The sequence below is a fragment of the Electrophorus electricus genome, chromosome 6 (assembly GCF_013358815.1).
Source record: "Electrophorus electricus isolate fEleEle1 chromosome 6, fEleEle1.pri, whole genome shotgun sequence".
Taxonomy (NCBI): Eukaryota; Metazoa; Chordata; class Actinopteri; order Gymnotiformes; family Gymnotidae; genus Electrophorus; species Electrophorus electricus.
The window spans coordinates 5829633-5842715 of record NC_049540.1 but is presented as its reverse complement, the minus strand read 5'-3'; the positions used below and the strand labels follow the sequence as shown (position 1 = coordinate 5842715).

At 41.8% G+C, this 13083-nt stretch overlaps 1 protein-coding gene across 1 annotated transcript; it reads left to right on the top strand.

The window, feature by feature from the left end:
- The first annotated feature begins 152 nt into the window (after positions 1-152).
- Positions 153-6401, top strand: LOC113573684 (spermatogenesis-associated protein 22). Its single transcript, XM_027004096.2, has 8 exons — positions 153-162; positions 685-765; positions 1047-1142; positions 1276-1453; positions 1599-1920; positions 2021-2147; positions 2787-2884; positions 3467-6401. The coding sequence occupies exons 2-8, from the start codon at positions 729-731 to the stop codon at positions 3656-3658; spliced, it is 1050 nt and encodes a 349-aa protein (XP_026859897.2). The 5' UTR covers positions 153-162; positions 685-728; the 3' UTR covers positions 3659-6401.
- Positions 6402-13083: the final 6682 nt, after the last annotated feature.

Below are 13083 nucleotides of genomic sequence, written 5' to 3'. Positions count from 1 at the left end.
TTTCCTTCTTTCGGTGCTTCTTGTAAGTTTATTAAATGTATTGTACTCGTTGGCTTCGTTCTTTATAGCACTCCACTTGGATTTAGTCGTCTGGCTACAACACAGCCACCGCGGCGCGACACGTTCCCGCGCAATTACGCGGACACGAGGCACACCGGCCGCGTGCGTTTCATTTATTTTATTTTATTTTTTTGGCTCGTTGGAAATTAAACTAGCTAAGCTAGCTGACATGGAGGTCCTGTGTTCTAGTTAAATATTTTACATTGTTAGCTGGCGTTAGTAAATTACTGTATTAGGAGAATCTTGGTCACTGGTGCTGTGTATCCATCGACAGGCTTCTTGTTTAAAGGTTGACCCCAGGCCTAAAGACTTTTGAGGAATATTTGTCAAGTTCAAAACGACCCCTAAGATAAGCTAGCTAACTAATGTCGTTTCGTTGCTAGCCAAAGTGTTAACCTAACAGCTGAGCTATCAAGGTTAACTAGCTGCGTGTCGATGCAGTTTTGGAATTTGAGGCAGTATAGTTAGTCTAGCTAGTTAACCAGTTTACTTTTGTTTGTTTTCAGCTAGCCGGTTTGTCATTCATTACGTTACGAGCTTCATTAAAGCATGCGACGTTTATCATAGCAGTTCGGCCAGTTAAAATATAAGGATAATCTTGCCATATTATTCCTTTCGTTTTAGGCGATTACTTTTCGTTACTGTTTGTGTTGCGTTATAACAACGTTATGAGGAGAAATGAAAACCAACCGAGGCCGACGGCAGGTAATTGAATAGCTATCTAGCTAGCAAACCGTCGGATGTAGTGTCTTTGATGTTGTTTAATTCTATAGTACCACGGACACAACATCCCACTTGGCATTTTGCCACTGTTTGGCCTAACTCAAATTTTAATTAATTTATTAACTTATTTATTTTTGTCATTTACAATATGCGTCTTTCAGTAAACCTGTTGCTGAGTAGAGTTATACAGTTCTTTTAGTCACTAAATTGTATTTACTTGTCAATATTAATCTTTAACGCTCGCATTATGTTTTTATGTACAGGCTGTCTGTCTGTGCCACTGTTCAACCAGAAGAAAAGGAGTAGATTGCCTTTGACCTCCAATCCATCTGAGAGTGGAACGTGCTCTGGCAGTTTAAGTATGGAGACACTATGGAGGCCTTCATTCCAACCTTTCACCTATCTATTATGTTCTTTGCATAGTGCCCCACTTTATATTAAATATGGGCAATGAAAAATGATCACCACAAGCAGCTGTCTGATTTTGTTTAGTAAATGTAGGACATTCTCAGGAAACGGCTAATCAAGTCCCTCTAGCTCAGAGAAATCAGTGGTACCAGCAAGCCAACTCACAGCCTCACCAAGACAAAGCTTGGCCCACTACTTCATCTGGTTCAACAGGAGGAGGATATGCGCCTATACCTCACCCACATAAACCTGCTTATGCTTGGTACATTAATGTCAGTCTTCCTCACACTGTCCATTTCAGTTGACTGTTTCCATGGTTAAAAAAAAAAAAAAAAGCAAATGTGAATTGAGACAAAGTGTTGTGTCTTCATTGGTGTCCTGTTCGTCCCTTGTCTTTGCACTTCCAGGTCACAGACAGGAGAGCATTCTATGGCGATCACTTCTAGCTTCTGGCAGGGCGGATTTCCTAATGTGTGTGTAAGCACTGAGGGCCAGCCTAGACCGTTCCCCGGCAAGCAGCTGGTGCAGCAGCAGTTACTCAGCAGACAGGCCCACCCACCCAAAGGGTCTTTACCATCTCAGCAGCTTGTGTCTGCTCAGAGTCAGGCCTCCCACTGGAGGTTCAAATCTGCTGCACATACTGGTGGTGGACAGGCAGGGCTGTGGGTCGAGGACACCTTTGGCACTTCAAGAAGTGTGAGCAATGCAGGGCAGCAGGAAGTCACTAAGGTAAGCTGGAGCCACTTGTGAAGTTACATATGACCTATGTGTGAGTCCTTCATATGTCAGCATGACTCAACTCGCTTTGTCACTTTGCTGTGAACTGTAGAAATCTGTAGTGTCCAAGGCAAAGCCATCAAGTGAGAAATCCCTGCGAATCCTCACAGCTGTGATAGAGGGTATGAGACACTGGAGTCAGTACAAGGACAAAGTCCCGATGCTGTTTGAGATTTTTGGTAAGAGTCACTGACTATCTAGCTGATTTGTTGCATTAGCACGACCTGATTGTCTAATGTGCATGTTCCACCCATTCTCCTGAAGGGACGAAAAAACTGTTCCTGGGTGCCGTGGAGACTATGCTGAAGAGCCCATCACCCTTGCCATTTGTTCTCCCGATAGACTTGTGTTTTGATGTTTTCATGTACGGACTCTGAAAACTCAAATTTATCATGTTATTTTGCTGTCTGGTGTCGACCAGAGGAGGATGCGTTCCCTTTTTGAATCTTGGTTCCTCTCAAGGTTTCTTCCATATGCTCTCAGGACATTTTTCCATGTCAATGTCACCTTGGCTTGCCCATTAGGGGCCAGGACCCAGATTTTGTGTGTATATGATTTCTGTGGAGGTGCTTGGTGACTCCACATGTAAATAGCACTATACAATTACATTTTTAATTTTAATTTGAACATTAAATCATGAATTATTCCAGTTTGGCAGCACACTGATGGTAACATTGCCAGATGGGTTATATGTGACTTAGTGGACTTTCATTAACAAGGATGACATCCAGGCTATGATGAAGCTTTCTTTTTTAAAATTAAGTGCAGCCTGGTCATTTATCGTCTCTGGTGGTTCAGTCTCATTTCTCTTCCTGTAGCCACTCTTGACTCTGCAGTTACAATAGGAAAATATGGTGCCAAGAACTTCCTCATGAGGGATGGGAAAGAAGCAGTACAGTGTGTGTACTACGAAAACGTGAGTACAACTCCCCAACAGACTCCTCATTGCGTTAACAGCCATATCCTTACAGCCATTACACAATGATCCACTAATCGCTTCAAGCTGTGCTCTAGGATAATAGAAGTCATATTTGTAATGGCTGAAAATTCATGTTTATAATGCTTATAGGTTAGAGCCTGCTGTTCTAAAGAATGTCTGATGGAGCCAGACATCAGTGTTGAATGAGTAGCTTCCTGTTTCTTATGCTCAGACTGCCCTCAGGCATTTCACAGAGATCTTTACTCAGTACTCTTCCTCTGTTAGAGCTGGGGGGAAAAAATGAATTTTTTTTTCATCCACACAGCACATCATGGTCTATGAAATATGACCTGTGTTTAAAATTTTCACAATCTCAGGTACACCCATAATGAACTTCTAGAAATTGAGTGGTCGTTTTGCCAACATTTATTGTTGTTTATTTTTTGTTTACGAATGACCTGGTACGATTACAAGAACATGTTTGGTCCCACATATTAGTGGGATAGTATGCTACAATGCCATCTCGGATTAAAAAGTTAACGGATTATTTTTAAGGTGTGTACCTTTTGTGTGCTAAAGGACCAGCCGCTGCCCAGACTGATCCGGGGTCAGCTGCATCGCTGTGTGGGGAACTACGACAGGCAGAAGGACGTGCTCACTTGCATGGCTGTACGGGCTGCTTCTGTTTCTGAGCAGAGGAACGCCCAGCAGGCCGTGAAGGTGTCAGATGGTGAGATGAGAAATGTGGTACAGGCTCTAACTGAAATGTGATATGAAGAGGAGCCCAAGAGGGAGTCACAGAGCAGGACAACTTCAAGACAGGATGCGCAAGTTGAGGTTGTTGGTTGTTGTTGTTTTTTTTGTTTTTTTTTCCTCCTCCGAAATTGAATATTAGTCCTAAGATGAAGCAGTTTTATGGCTTTAAATAATGCAGAGCCAATTCTGTTGGTTTATTTGAAATCAGCAGTTTTCTAGTTTGGGTTTGTATTATTTTTTTTTTGTGTGTATGTGTGCTGTAAATTTGCATATCCTTGCATATCCTTCAGTTCATAATTAATGACAATGTAAACCTTAAAACTATGTTCCATGTTTAGCTTGAGAATGCAAAACATTTTTTTTAATTTTCTTTGTTAATGAAACATTTTATTATAAAGCAAAAACACATAACAGCAAGTCTTGTTAAGGGTCAGTGAATAAACAAACACAACAATGAGGTAATATCTCAAAATATATCTTTCAAAAAGGGGACCAACCATTGAACAGCCATCTTACATATTTATTTACAGCCAAAAACGCACAATGAAAAACCTAGTACAACTAATCTAATCAGTTAACCAGTGGTCAGACTTAACACATTACCATGGATGAAGGGGCTTACTGTGCCTTTAGGCTTGTAGAGTCAGCTTAGCACAGTATAGGAACCTATGCATGAGTACATACAGCTCATACATTTGGATGCATACTTATTACTTTGATGGCAATTAGGGCCTTCTTAAATTATTTCACATACACAGTCTGTTTTGGCAAGTTAAAAAAAAAAACAAATTTAAACTAAACATTTACACTTACACGTTGGGGATAGATTTTGGTCAGTCGGCTTTTGTCTAGAGTGAAATGTGAACCGCATGCTTAATTAAGTTAATGAAAGGAAGGAAGGAAATGGGGAAATTATCTTGAGAGTCCCATCATTTAGCCACACTGAACACATTACACACTAAAGGAAGCAACAGAAAAGAGCGGTGACGGATGTTTGGGCTTGTGAATTTTTACCTCTGCTCATTGACATTTTTTGCTGTATTGTGTAGAGAATTAATTCTTCAGTAATACACCACAACCTCTTTAGTCAGTCATGCATTACTCGCCAAGAGTAACGGACAAGTATTTGATATAACCCAGCTAGGTGTGCCTCTGTCTCTCTTTTCTTTTAGTCATTCCTATTCAGCCTTTTCCCAGTCTCCATTTTGTCCATTTTCTTCACTTTTCACATTCCATTGTGTAGAGGTTTTTGAATCAAGACATACATACCAGTTTAATGTGAACTTGCCAAAGTTACAATGATGATTTGCAACTGAAACGGTCCCTTTTGCATTTGTAACAAAATGAGATGTATGGAAATGCACAATACAGTGGAGTTAAAACGAGGAAGCATTTACAAAACCACAGTTTCAGCAGAGGTTGGTAACCTGATAGAAGGTGTTGAAGTCTTCTCAGTCATGGTAAAAAAAGGCACAAGTCGGTAAGGGCAGAAAAGGTTTTTTTGTTTGTTTGTTTGTTTTTCTTTTCATCAAGAGTCTTGATGTTACTAAGCCTGCCTTTGTGTTTTTGTAATAAGGGTGTGTCTGTTCCTTTGCCATTTTGTAATCCACAATGTTGAGTGTAATGGAAGGTTTAAGTACAAAATATACAGTACGACTTGCAAGATTCTTGTTACAACATAAAGTACGAGGCAAACTGGCACAGATGTTTTTGAGGGGCTTTGTTTTATGTCATTCAACATTACAACACAGTTTTTTATATGCCAAGAAAAATCAGAGCTCGTTAGCAGGGTGTACTGTCTAAGTACAGATTCTTAGGATACATGATGTGGATAAAGGCCTCAGCTGCTAAGTCTGCCAATTTCTCACCATTTGGAGGTCCACCGAGTAGCTAAAACCCATGGAACAAATAAGACCCCAAAAACACTCCTGGAAAGTAATTTGTGTGATGGAAATTGTTCATGACCAGGGTTACTTTTATTGTTTTCTATTAGCCACAGTGTTTGTTGTTATTGGTTCAGGACTGTATAAAGTCACCTGTAAATATATAACAAAACTTCCAACATGTTGGAACATTCCAATTTTCCACTGGGATCCTGAATCCAGATTTCTCAGGCGCTGTGTTCCATACACAAAACCGGTGCAGAAACAGTCTTGTAGTTAATGAAACCATGAAGAGTCTTTGGATTCTCCTCTAATTTCATTTGTCTTGTTTCATTGTCATTCGGACAATTAAACCTGAAAGCCTGATGAGAATTTGTGGATTTCTGTTCGACGACATGGATATTCCCTGATGTTTTGGAGCATGGTTCTCCTTATCCACTCACACTCTTTACATGAGGATGTATCTCATGTAAGCAGAGACTTTTCCAAAAACACTTTTACTGTTTATGCAGTTTTGTCTGCCATTTTAGTTTGTGCCTTACCAAAGAAAAATCCAGTTTTGATGCACTTGCATTTTAATTAACATTAGCAAGGGTGCAGGTTAATTTTTAGGGAGTGATGAGGAGAAAGGTCTGTGAAAGTTGCGTTTCCGATCCTAAAATCATTTTTCAAAATGTGATTTCACTATGACGAATGCCTGAGCAATGGAAGTACTTCATCAAATGAGGGAAGACAATGTAACACATCACACAATGAACACAGTGGTTCTCCTGGGCACATGTGTCCTAAAGTGGCATCATAACCTTTAGATCTTGGTTGATGGTATCCATGAAACCTGCACCGCTCAGACCAGGTACAGTGGCAGGTCATTTATAAAAGCGTGGGTAGTGGAGTGGGTGAGAGCTGTTCTTTGGGAGCATACTTGGCAAAGAAGGGCAGGAAGAGGGTAAGCATCACACCCACTATGGCCAACATATAGCCCCAGCCTATCTGACACTCCCCAGCATAGTAGACTTCAGACTCTCCGCAGAAGGACTTGACCAGGCTGGAGTTGAGGCCGAAGGGGTATACCAGCAGACCAGAAGCCATGATGAACACTGGGGATGAGGAAAAAAAAGAGTGAAAAAAGACTGTTAATACAAAGAGTCCTATTTCTACATAAAATTATGCACTTATGCTTTATGCTTTAGCCTATTTGACCCCAGGAGAGCAGTTACTGATCACTTCATCACTGATGACGGGCAAAAATATTTTCTGGGGACTGATATAAAATTGTTAATTATTTTAAACGGTTATAAATAAGTTTATAATCTGTACATTATATCTCTTTAAATAACTTTGCCTATGAATCAGGAATGCCCCAAATGATAAATAAACCGAAGTTGAACTTGAAATGTTACACTTTTTATAGATTATTCTGTAGTTGCATACTGTATCCTCTTGGTGGCAGTAAGGGACTGGCAATACTGAATGTTATTTCAGTTAACCTTGTCAGCCTCTCGATACATCCACATCTTTCTATCCAGGTACAATACACACAGTATCCAACAGGCTGCTACACAAAATCCAATTGTGAGTAAAAATGAAATCAAATTTGTAGGTGATGCTTAGAAAAGAGTCCTTAATAAGTGAGCAACTGCTTCTCACAATGAGATATGAGATAAACAGTGAATGAATCCATTAGGAGACAAAGTGATCACATGATCAGCTCAAACAGCAGCTGGGCTTTGTCATTGGTTTTACAGTACTGTTGGAGACTCATAAGTGTCAAGCACCTATCAAGAGCCTCTACCAGTACTCTTCATAGTGAATGAAAGCAGAGATGAGCTCTATTTGCAGCCATAGAGACTCCTGACTTAAGCAACGTGATGGAACATTTTCCCTTCAACTTTATCTGTGCTTGCAATTCTATCGCAATACCCAGACGACTGGATTTAAACATTTTTGCTCGCCAGACTAGTAGATGAGTTTCAGAAGGCATTGTGTTCATTACTGACTTTAATTAACTTTATATAATGAAGTTTTTTCCATAATCTCTCTCTCTCTCTCTCTCTCTCTCTCTCTCTCTCTCTCTCTCTCTCTCTCTCTCTCTCTCTCTCTCTCTCTCTCTCTCTCTCTCTCTCTCTCTCTCTCTCTCTCTCTCTCTCTCTCTCTCTCTCCCACACTTCCTGCCCTCCCTCCCTTCCTCTGGGTTGGACCCAGAGTTCAACTCTCAGCACACTGCCCTGTGCTCATCAGTAGGGGTCTGGGAGTTTAAAGCCTGTCTGCTAATGACTCTACAATGGCCTTCTCTATCAAACCTCTATTTGCATAGAGATTCAGCAAGAGGCTCCTTTCGTGCCTCTCTCTCCAGGCACCAGTGCTGACTGGGACAGGGGAGAGGCCACCAGGCTGCCTTCTGTCCAAATCTAGAAATTAAGGAATACGGATTGGCTGCAGACCAACACAGTATACTGAGAACCTCAAGAGGGGATTATTAGAACAGTACTGGAGATCTGCCATCTTGGTCTGTGTGGTAAAACAGAATGCATGTTTTGAGACATTTTATGTTTTTAAAAACCTCTTGTATCCCACCTAATGGAGTGCATAGAGTAAGGTGTTACTAACACTTCATGGGTTTGATTCCCAGGAAGAATACATACTGCCAGACTGATAAATATACATGTCACTCTTGGTTAGAGCATCTGACAAACGCTATAAAAGTACTTTGTAATCTGAATTTTAGGTAGTAGGTATGTTACATGAGGTAACAGCAGTTTTGTATGCACCGTAAAGAATACTACCATAAAACAATCAGTGATGCCATATAACAATCTATACTGAAGGTGAACTTATTCCTTAGCTACATAACATGTGTGAGCTTCTAAAGGTCAAGTTTGGGAGCAACTGTAATCTGGATTAGATAAGGCCATAGGCCACAGGGCAGGTGTGTATGAGATATCAGAGATGGCACACAGTTGCATGTGGCTGTAATGCCCCAATTTATCTGACCTGTTCTGAGACCTGTCTCACCGCATAGCCTACAGTACTCCACCTCCAACATAACTGTCCCTAGAACAGCGCCGAGTTGCTATCGACCTGAACATCTTAAAGTCCATGTGGATTCTATTTAGCCCTTAACATCACACAGTGCAGTTAGTCATTTGTTCTGATTGCTTCTTTGGTTTCCAGATGTAGTAGCACCATTAGTAGATATGGAAGCCTTCTCATTTGGCCAAGTTTAGATTCAGGGTCAAACGGGTTCAGCATGGTACGGAGAAACCTTGTATCATGATGGTGAGACTAAAGGTGGGACTAAAGCACTGGGTGTGTAGGAATAACAGCAAGCACGTGTAAATGGCAAAGCCCTTGTTAAGAGTGTCAAATTCTTTAATTAAATGTCATTGGGAAGTGTATTAAACTATCAGGCAACAAAGTCTTCCTTTGGCATTTAAACTTGGCCTCACCTTTTTAGTTTAGAGCAAGGGTGTGTCTATGGATTAATGTGAATATGGCGTCATACAGTGACTATGCATGACTGCATTGCTCAGAGATTCTGAATTATATTCCTACATATTGCATTTGTGATATGCCTTAACATGACCATTAAATATAGCCTGGATTATTTTAAATAAAGTTATTATTTGATCATATTGATTATACCTTATGATGCATTATCAAAGCATCCACAGAAAAATGTGCCACAAACACATCTGAGGTTGGACTGGAAACACAAAATATATATATATTTTAAAAATTGGCAGTTTAGATGGCTTATTTACAAATTATGACACTGATAAAATGCAATATCGGTATTGCCAAGAACAACACTGTGATTATGATTAACAAGCGATATGTTGTGCTTCCCTACATTATCTTCTATATTCATAGCTTTAATAAATACATGAAAAATGAGCAGCAAAAACCCATTTCTTGCATGCTAAGCTTAGTTTGTCACATGTCCTTAAGCGCCTCTTGTGCTGCTGTTATACTACACAGATGCATCACATGGGTGACAAATGATTTGATGGTGGCATTCACTGGACGGTGTAATAACATTCCAAGCACGCCTGTCTGACGGAGCTCACTTAAGTCTAGATGATCTCAGATCAGCTCTCCCAAGGCCACTGCAATCAGTTTCCAATTGCTACTCATTGGAATATATTTATTAGACATTATGGTCAGTGTCCATAACGCTTTCCTGTATTGATGTAACTAAATTGCAAATATGTTGCCTCATCTGGATGAACGTTATATGATTTTCCATAACGCAAAAAAAAAAAAAAAGGCAGCTCTTGCCAGAGCTGAGGATAAGGTCTCCGTTTGGATTTGGATTTAGGAAGTGAAGCATTGCCAAGCGTTTGCTTGCCTTCCAGCACAGGTGTTTGCTTTGGAGTAGTATTCCTCCGCTGGCATTAATGTGGATATTAACTAGAGATAATATCTCCATTATGTTGGCATTCACTTCACAACCCATCAGCTTCCCCATCATTTCCTTCTCTACCTGCAGTTGTGTATATTCATACACTGTCACTTGATCCATGCATACAATAACAGAGAAAAAGTCTTCATTATGGTGGAATCACTTGAATAAATAGTTCTCTAACTGGGAAGCAATTTCCTCCAAAACAGGAGTGTAGGGGGGTGGGCAGGGGGGAGTTTGGAAAGGACCTTGAAAGCCACCCTCTTTCAGACAGGTAGAGCACTAATAGAGTTGCTTATTGTTATGGAGGTGCAGTTAAAATGCAATTACGGTCAATTTAAAGTGCTGTCCCCACAATAGCCACGGGGCAGTAAAGCACATTAGCATGCTAGAGTGCTAGCGCACAAGGCCTCCCAACTCCTCGTTTAGCCATGCATAGCGCAATAATCCCAGGTACGAGGGGGCAGTCCGGACTGGCTGGACCCAGGCGATTGTCCATCTGTGGCAGTGGGAGGAAGGCGGAGGAGTTCATAGACAGTAGAGTAATGGCCCACTGAGAGGGAATGAAGCAGCGGAGCTGGAGTGGAGGAGCACAGATGCATGGCCTGCTTAAGCGTGTGGAAAGACAGCCATATACGCAGGCAGTGAATAGAGAGCTCCGCTCCGTGCCAGCCAGTGCGCGCATGCTGTTGACTTACAGGTGACAAAGTGCCACCCCAGTTCCAGGCTTTCCGTTTCTGCCCAAACAGCAAGCGATTTATTTACTCACGCTTCCCCCCAACTGTCTCTTCACATCCCTCTCCATCTCACTCCAGCAGTGCGTTAAGACTAATGCACAAGTTCAAAGGCTGAAAAATTGTGCCTGATGCGCCCCTTCTGGATACATGAATGCACACAAACACACACAATATTTCAGAAGGCAAATGGAGACTAACAGCTTATCTTTGCACCCACTTTAGCGCTGGGGTTCTACCACTGCTGTCTGGGTATATGCACCATGAGCTTGGTCAGCGGGAGAATAATGCTGTTTAATTAGCAACTGAGAACTCGTCCCCCTTCACGCTGCAGCATACGCTGTTCGGCTGCTGATCTCCGTGCCTCTGAAGAAAGTGTTAATCCTCCATACTTCTGGAGACCTGGACAAGCTTTGAGGCATGCCCACTGGTCTGCATATAAACACTCAATGGGTGATTCAAAAGCAGTGTTGCTGAGCAGAAACAAAGTTAAATTACACTATATAATAATTTGCGCTAGTGGTCATAATGTATACTACATATAATTATATACTGTTCAATTATCACACCAAGGGCTTATTGCACTAAGGACACTGGCAGTGAATGATTACATTAATAATGATCTGTAGTGTAACTGAACTGGAGAAATGACCTGTAAAAATGTTCACTTTGTACAGGTTGTGCTTGAGTGACCATTTAAACATGGCCCATATAGAACTGCACAGCAGAGACACTGAGAGAAGGATTCAATAAGTGTCTCTCAGGTGTGAAGAATGGCTATTGGGCAGCCGACAGTGTGTGTGTGTGTGTGTGTGTGTGTGTGTGTGTGTGTGTGTGTGTGTGTGTGTGTGTGAGTGTGTGTGTGTGTGTGTGTGTGAATGAGAGTGAGAGAGAGAGAGAGAGAGAGAGAGAGACACACACACAGACAGAGGTGTGTGATGAGGTGGCATTGAAGCATGAAAGTGTGTGTGGTAACATGTTGCTGGATACCACTGTTATAAATGTGTGAATGCAGTCATACACACACACAAACAGCTTGACCTGACCAGGATTTAAAGCATGACTATAAGGTCTTGGGTATGACATAAGGTATGACACACATCAGGGTCATGTTATTTCTTAAGAGGAATTGTGTGTGAGTGTGTGTGTGTGTGTGTGTGTATGTGTGTGTGTGTGTGTGTGTGTGTGTGTGTGTGTGTGCGCGCGTTTCACTCGTTCATCAATAGCTCAGTTTTAAGTGTTTTCCTTATAAACCACTGTCTATTGCCAGCTTGAACCACCATGTCACAAACAGGGCAATTATGAGTGTTTGGTAAAACTACATTATCCACTGTTCCCAGAATGGCTGTATACACACAGTCACAATGACCAGATTTACTGTCCTATCCAGAACCCGGTGGCTTTCAAGCTAACTATCCCCTAATGCATTTTGAGTTAATTAGATTGCAGCAGTTACTGCACAGATTCCAAGACTCTCCTCCTGCTGTTTAATTGTAGATGATGACTTCATTAGACCAGTTCTGCTACTCCGCATCCTTGGTCATTAAGGCTATATACCTTCTGTCTCGAGTCAGTGTAAATGAATACAGGAAATGTCATGACACCCAGGTTGGCACTGGGAAGCAACCATGACTAGAATGGGTTAGATTAGAGAAAGACTGATTATGCTGGCCTGTTGTAACATGACCATGAAGATGATTACAGTCACCGGTATGCTTTAGACATGCTCCCATACATATACAGAGGACAAATGGCACAGCGCTTATCTGGTGCAACCCAAGAGCCCGCTCCAAAACCCACACAAACACCCGTTCACTCTCGAAACAAGGAATAAGACACGCAAACTTTATCTGCGAGCATGCACGTGTGTTTGCAGGCCAGCATCTTCAGACGCCTCACCAAAATCAAGGCAATGTCCCGTGGCGTCTGTGCGTTCACCCTCCGTCCCACGTCCGCTGATTTTTGCCTGCAAACACCTTGAATTCTTCATCCACAGGGAAGAACTTTTACCTACACATGCATCCTATCGCTCCCACACACCTAAGAGCTCACGGCATGGAAGCCATTATCTATTGCTGCAGAACGTGAAGCGCGCAGCCCATTATTTCACCATCCGTATACTGCGTGGCGTGGAAATTTAAAACAAGCCAAATTGGTCCGGCCGACCGCGGGCACTGATCTGCGGCCACATTACAGCAACCCCACACAACAGGCGCTTAAATGCACAGCCGGGAACCGCAGCCGTTTATTTCCCCGAATTATTTTCAGAGGCCGGACAGAGGAAATAAAATAACGCAATATCTATAAAAGTCCAATAAATCTTCATTTATGGCCAACATTCTCATTTGTTTTTTTGTTGCCCAGCCACGCGCGTTTTGTCAGTGATGAAATGCGTCAGAGTACAGCATATGCTAGGGGCCT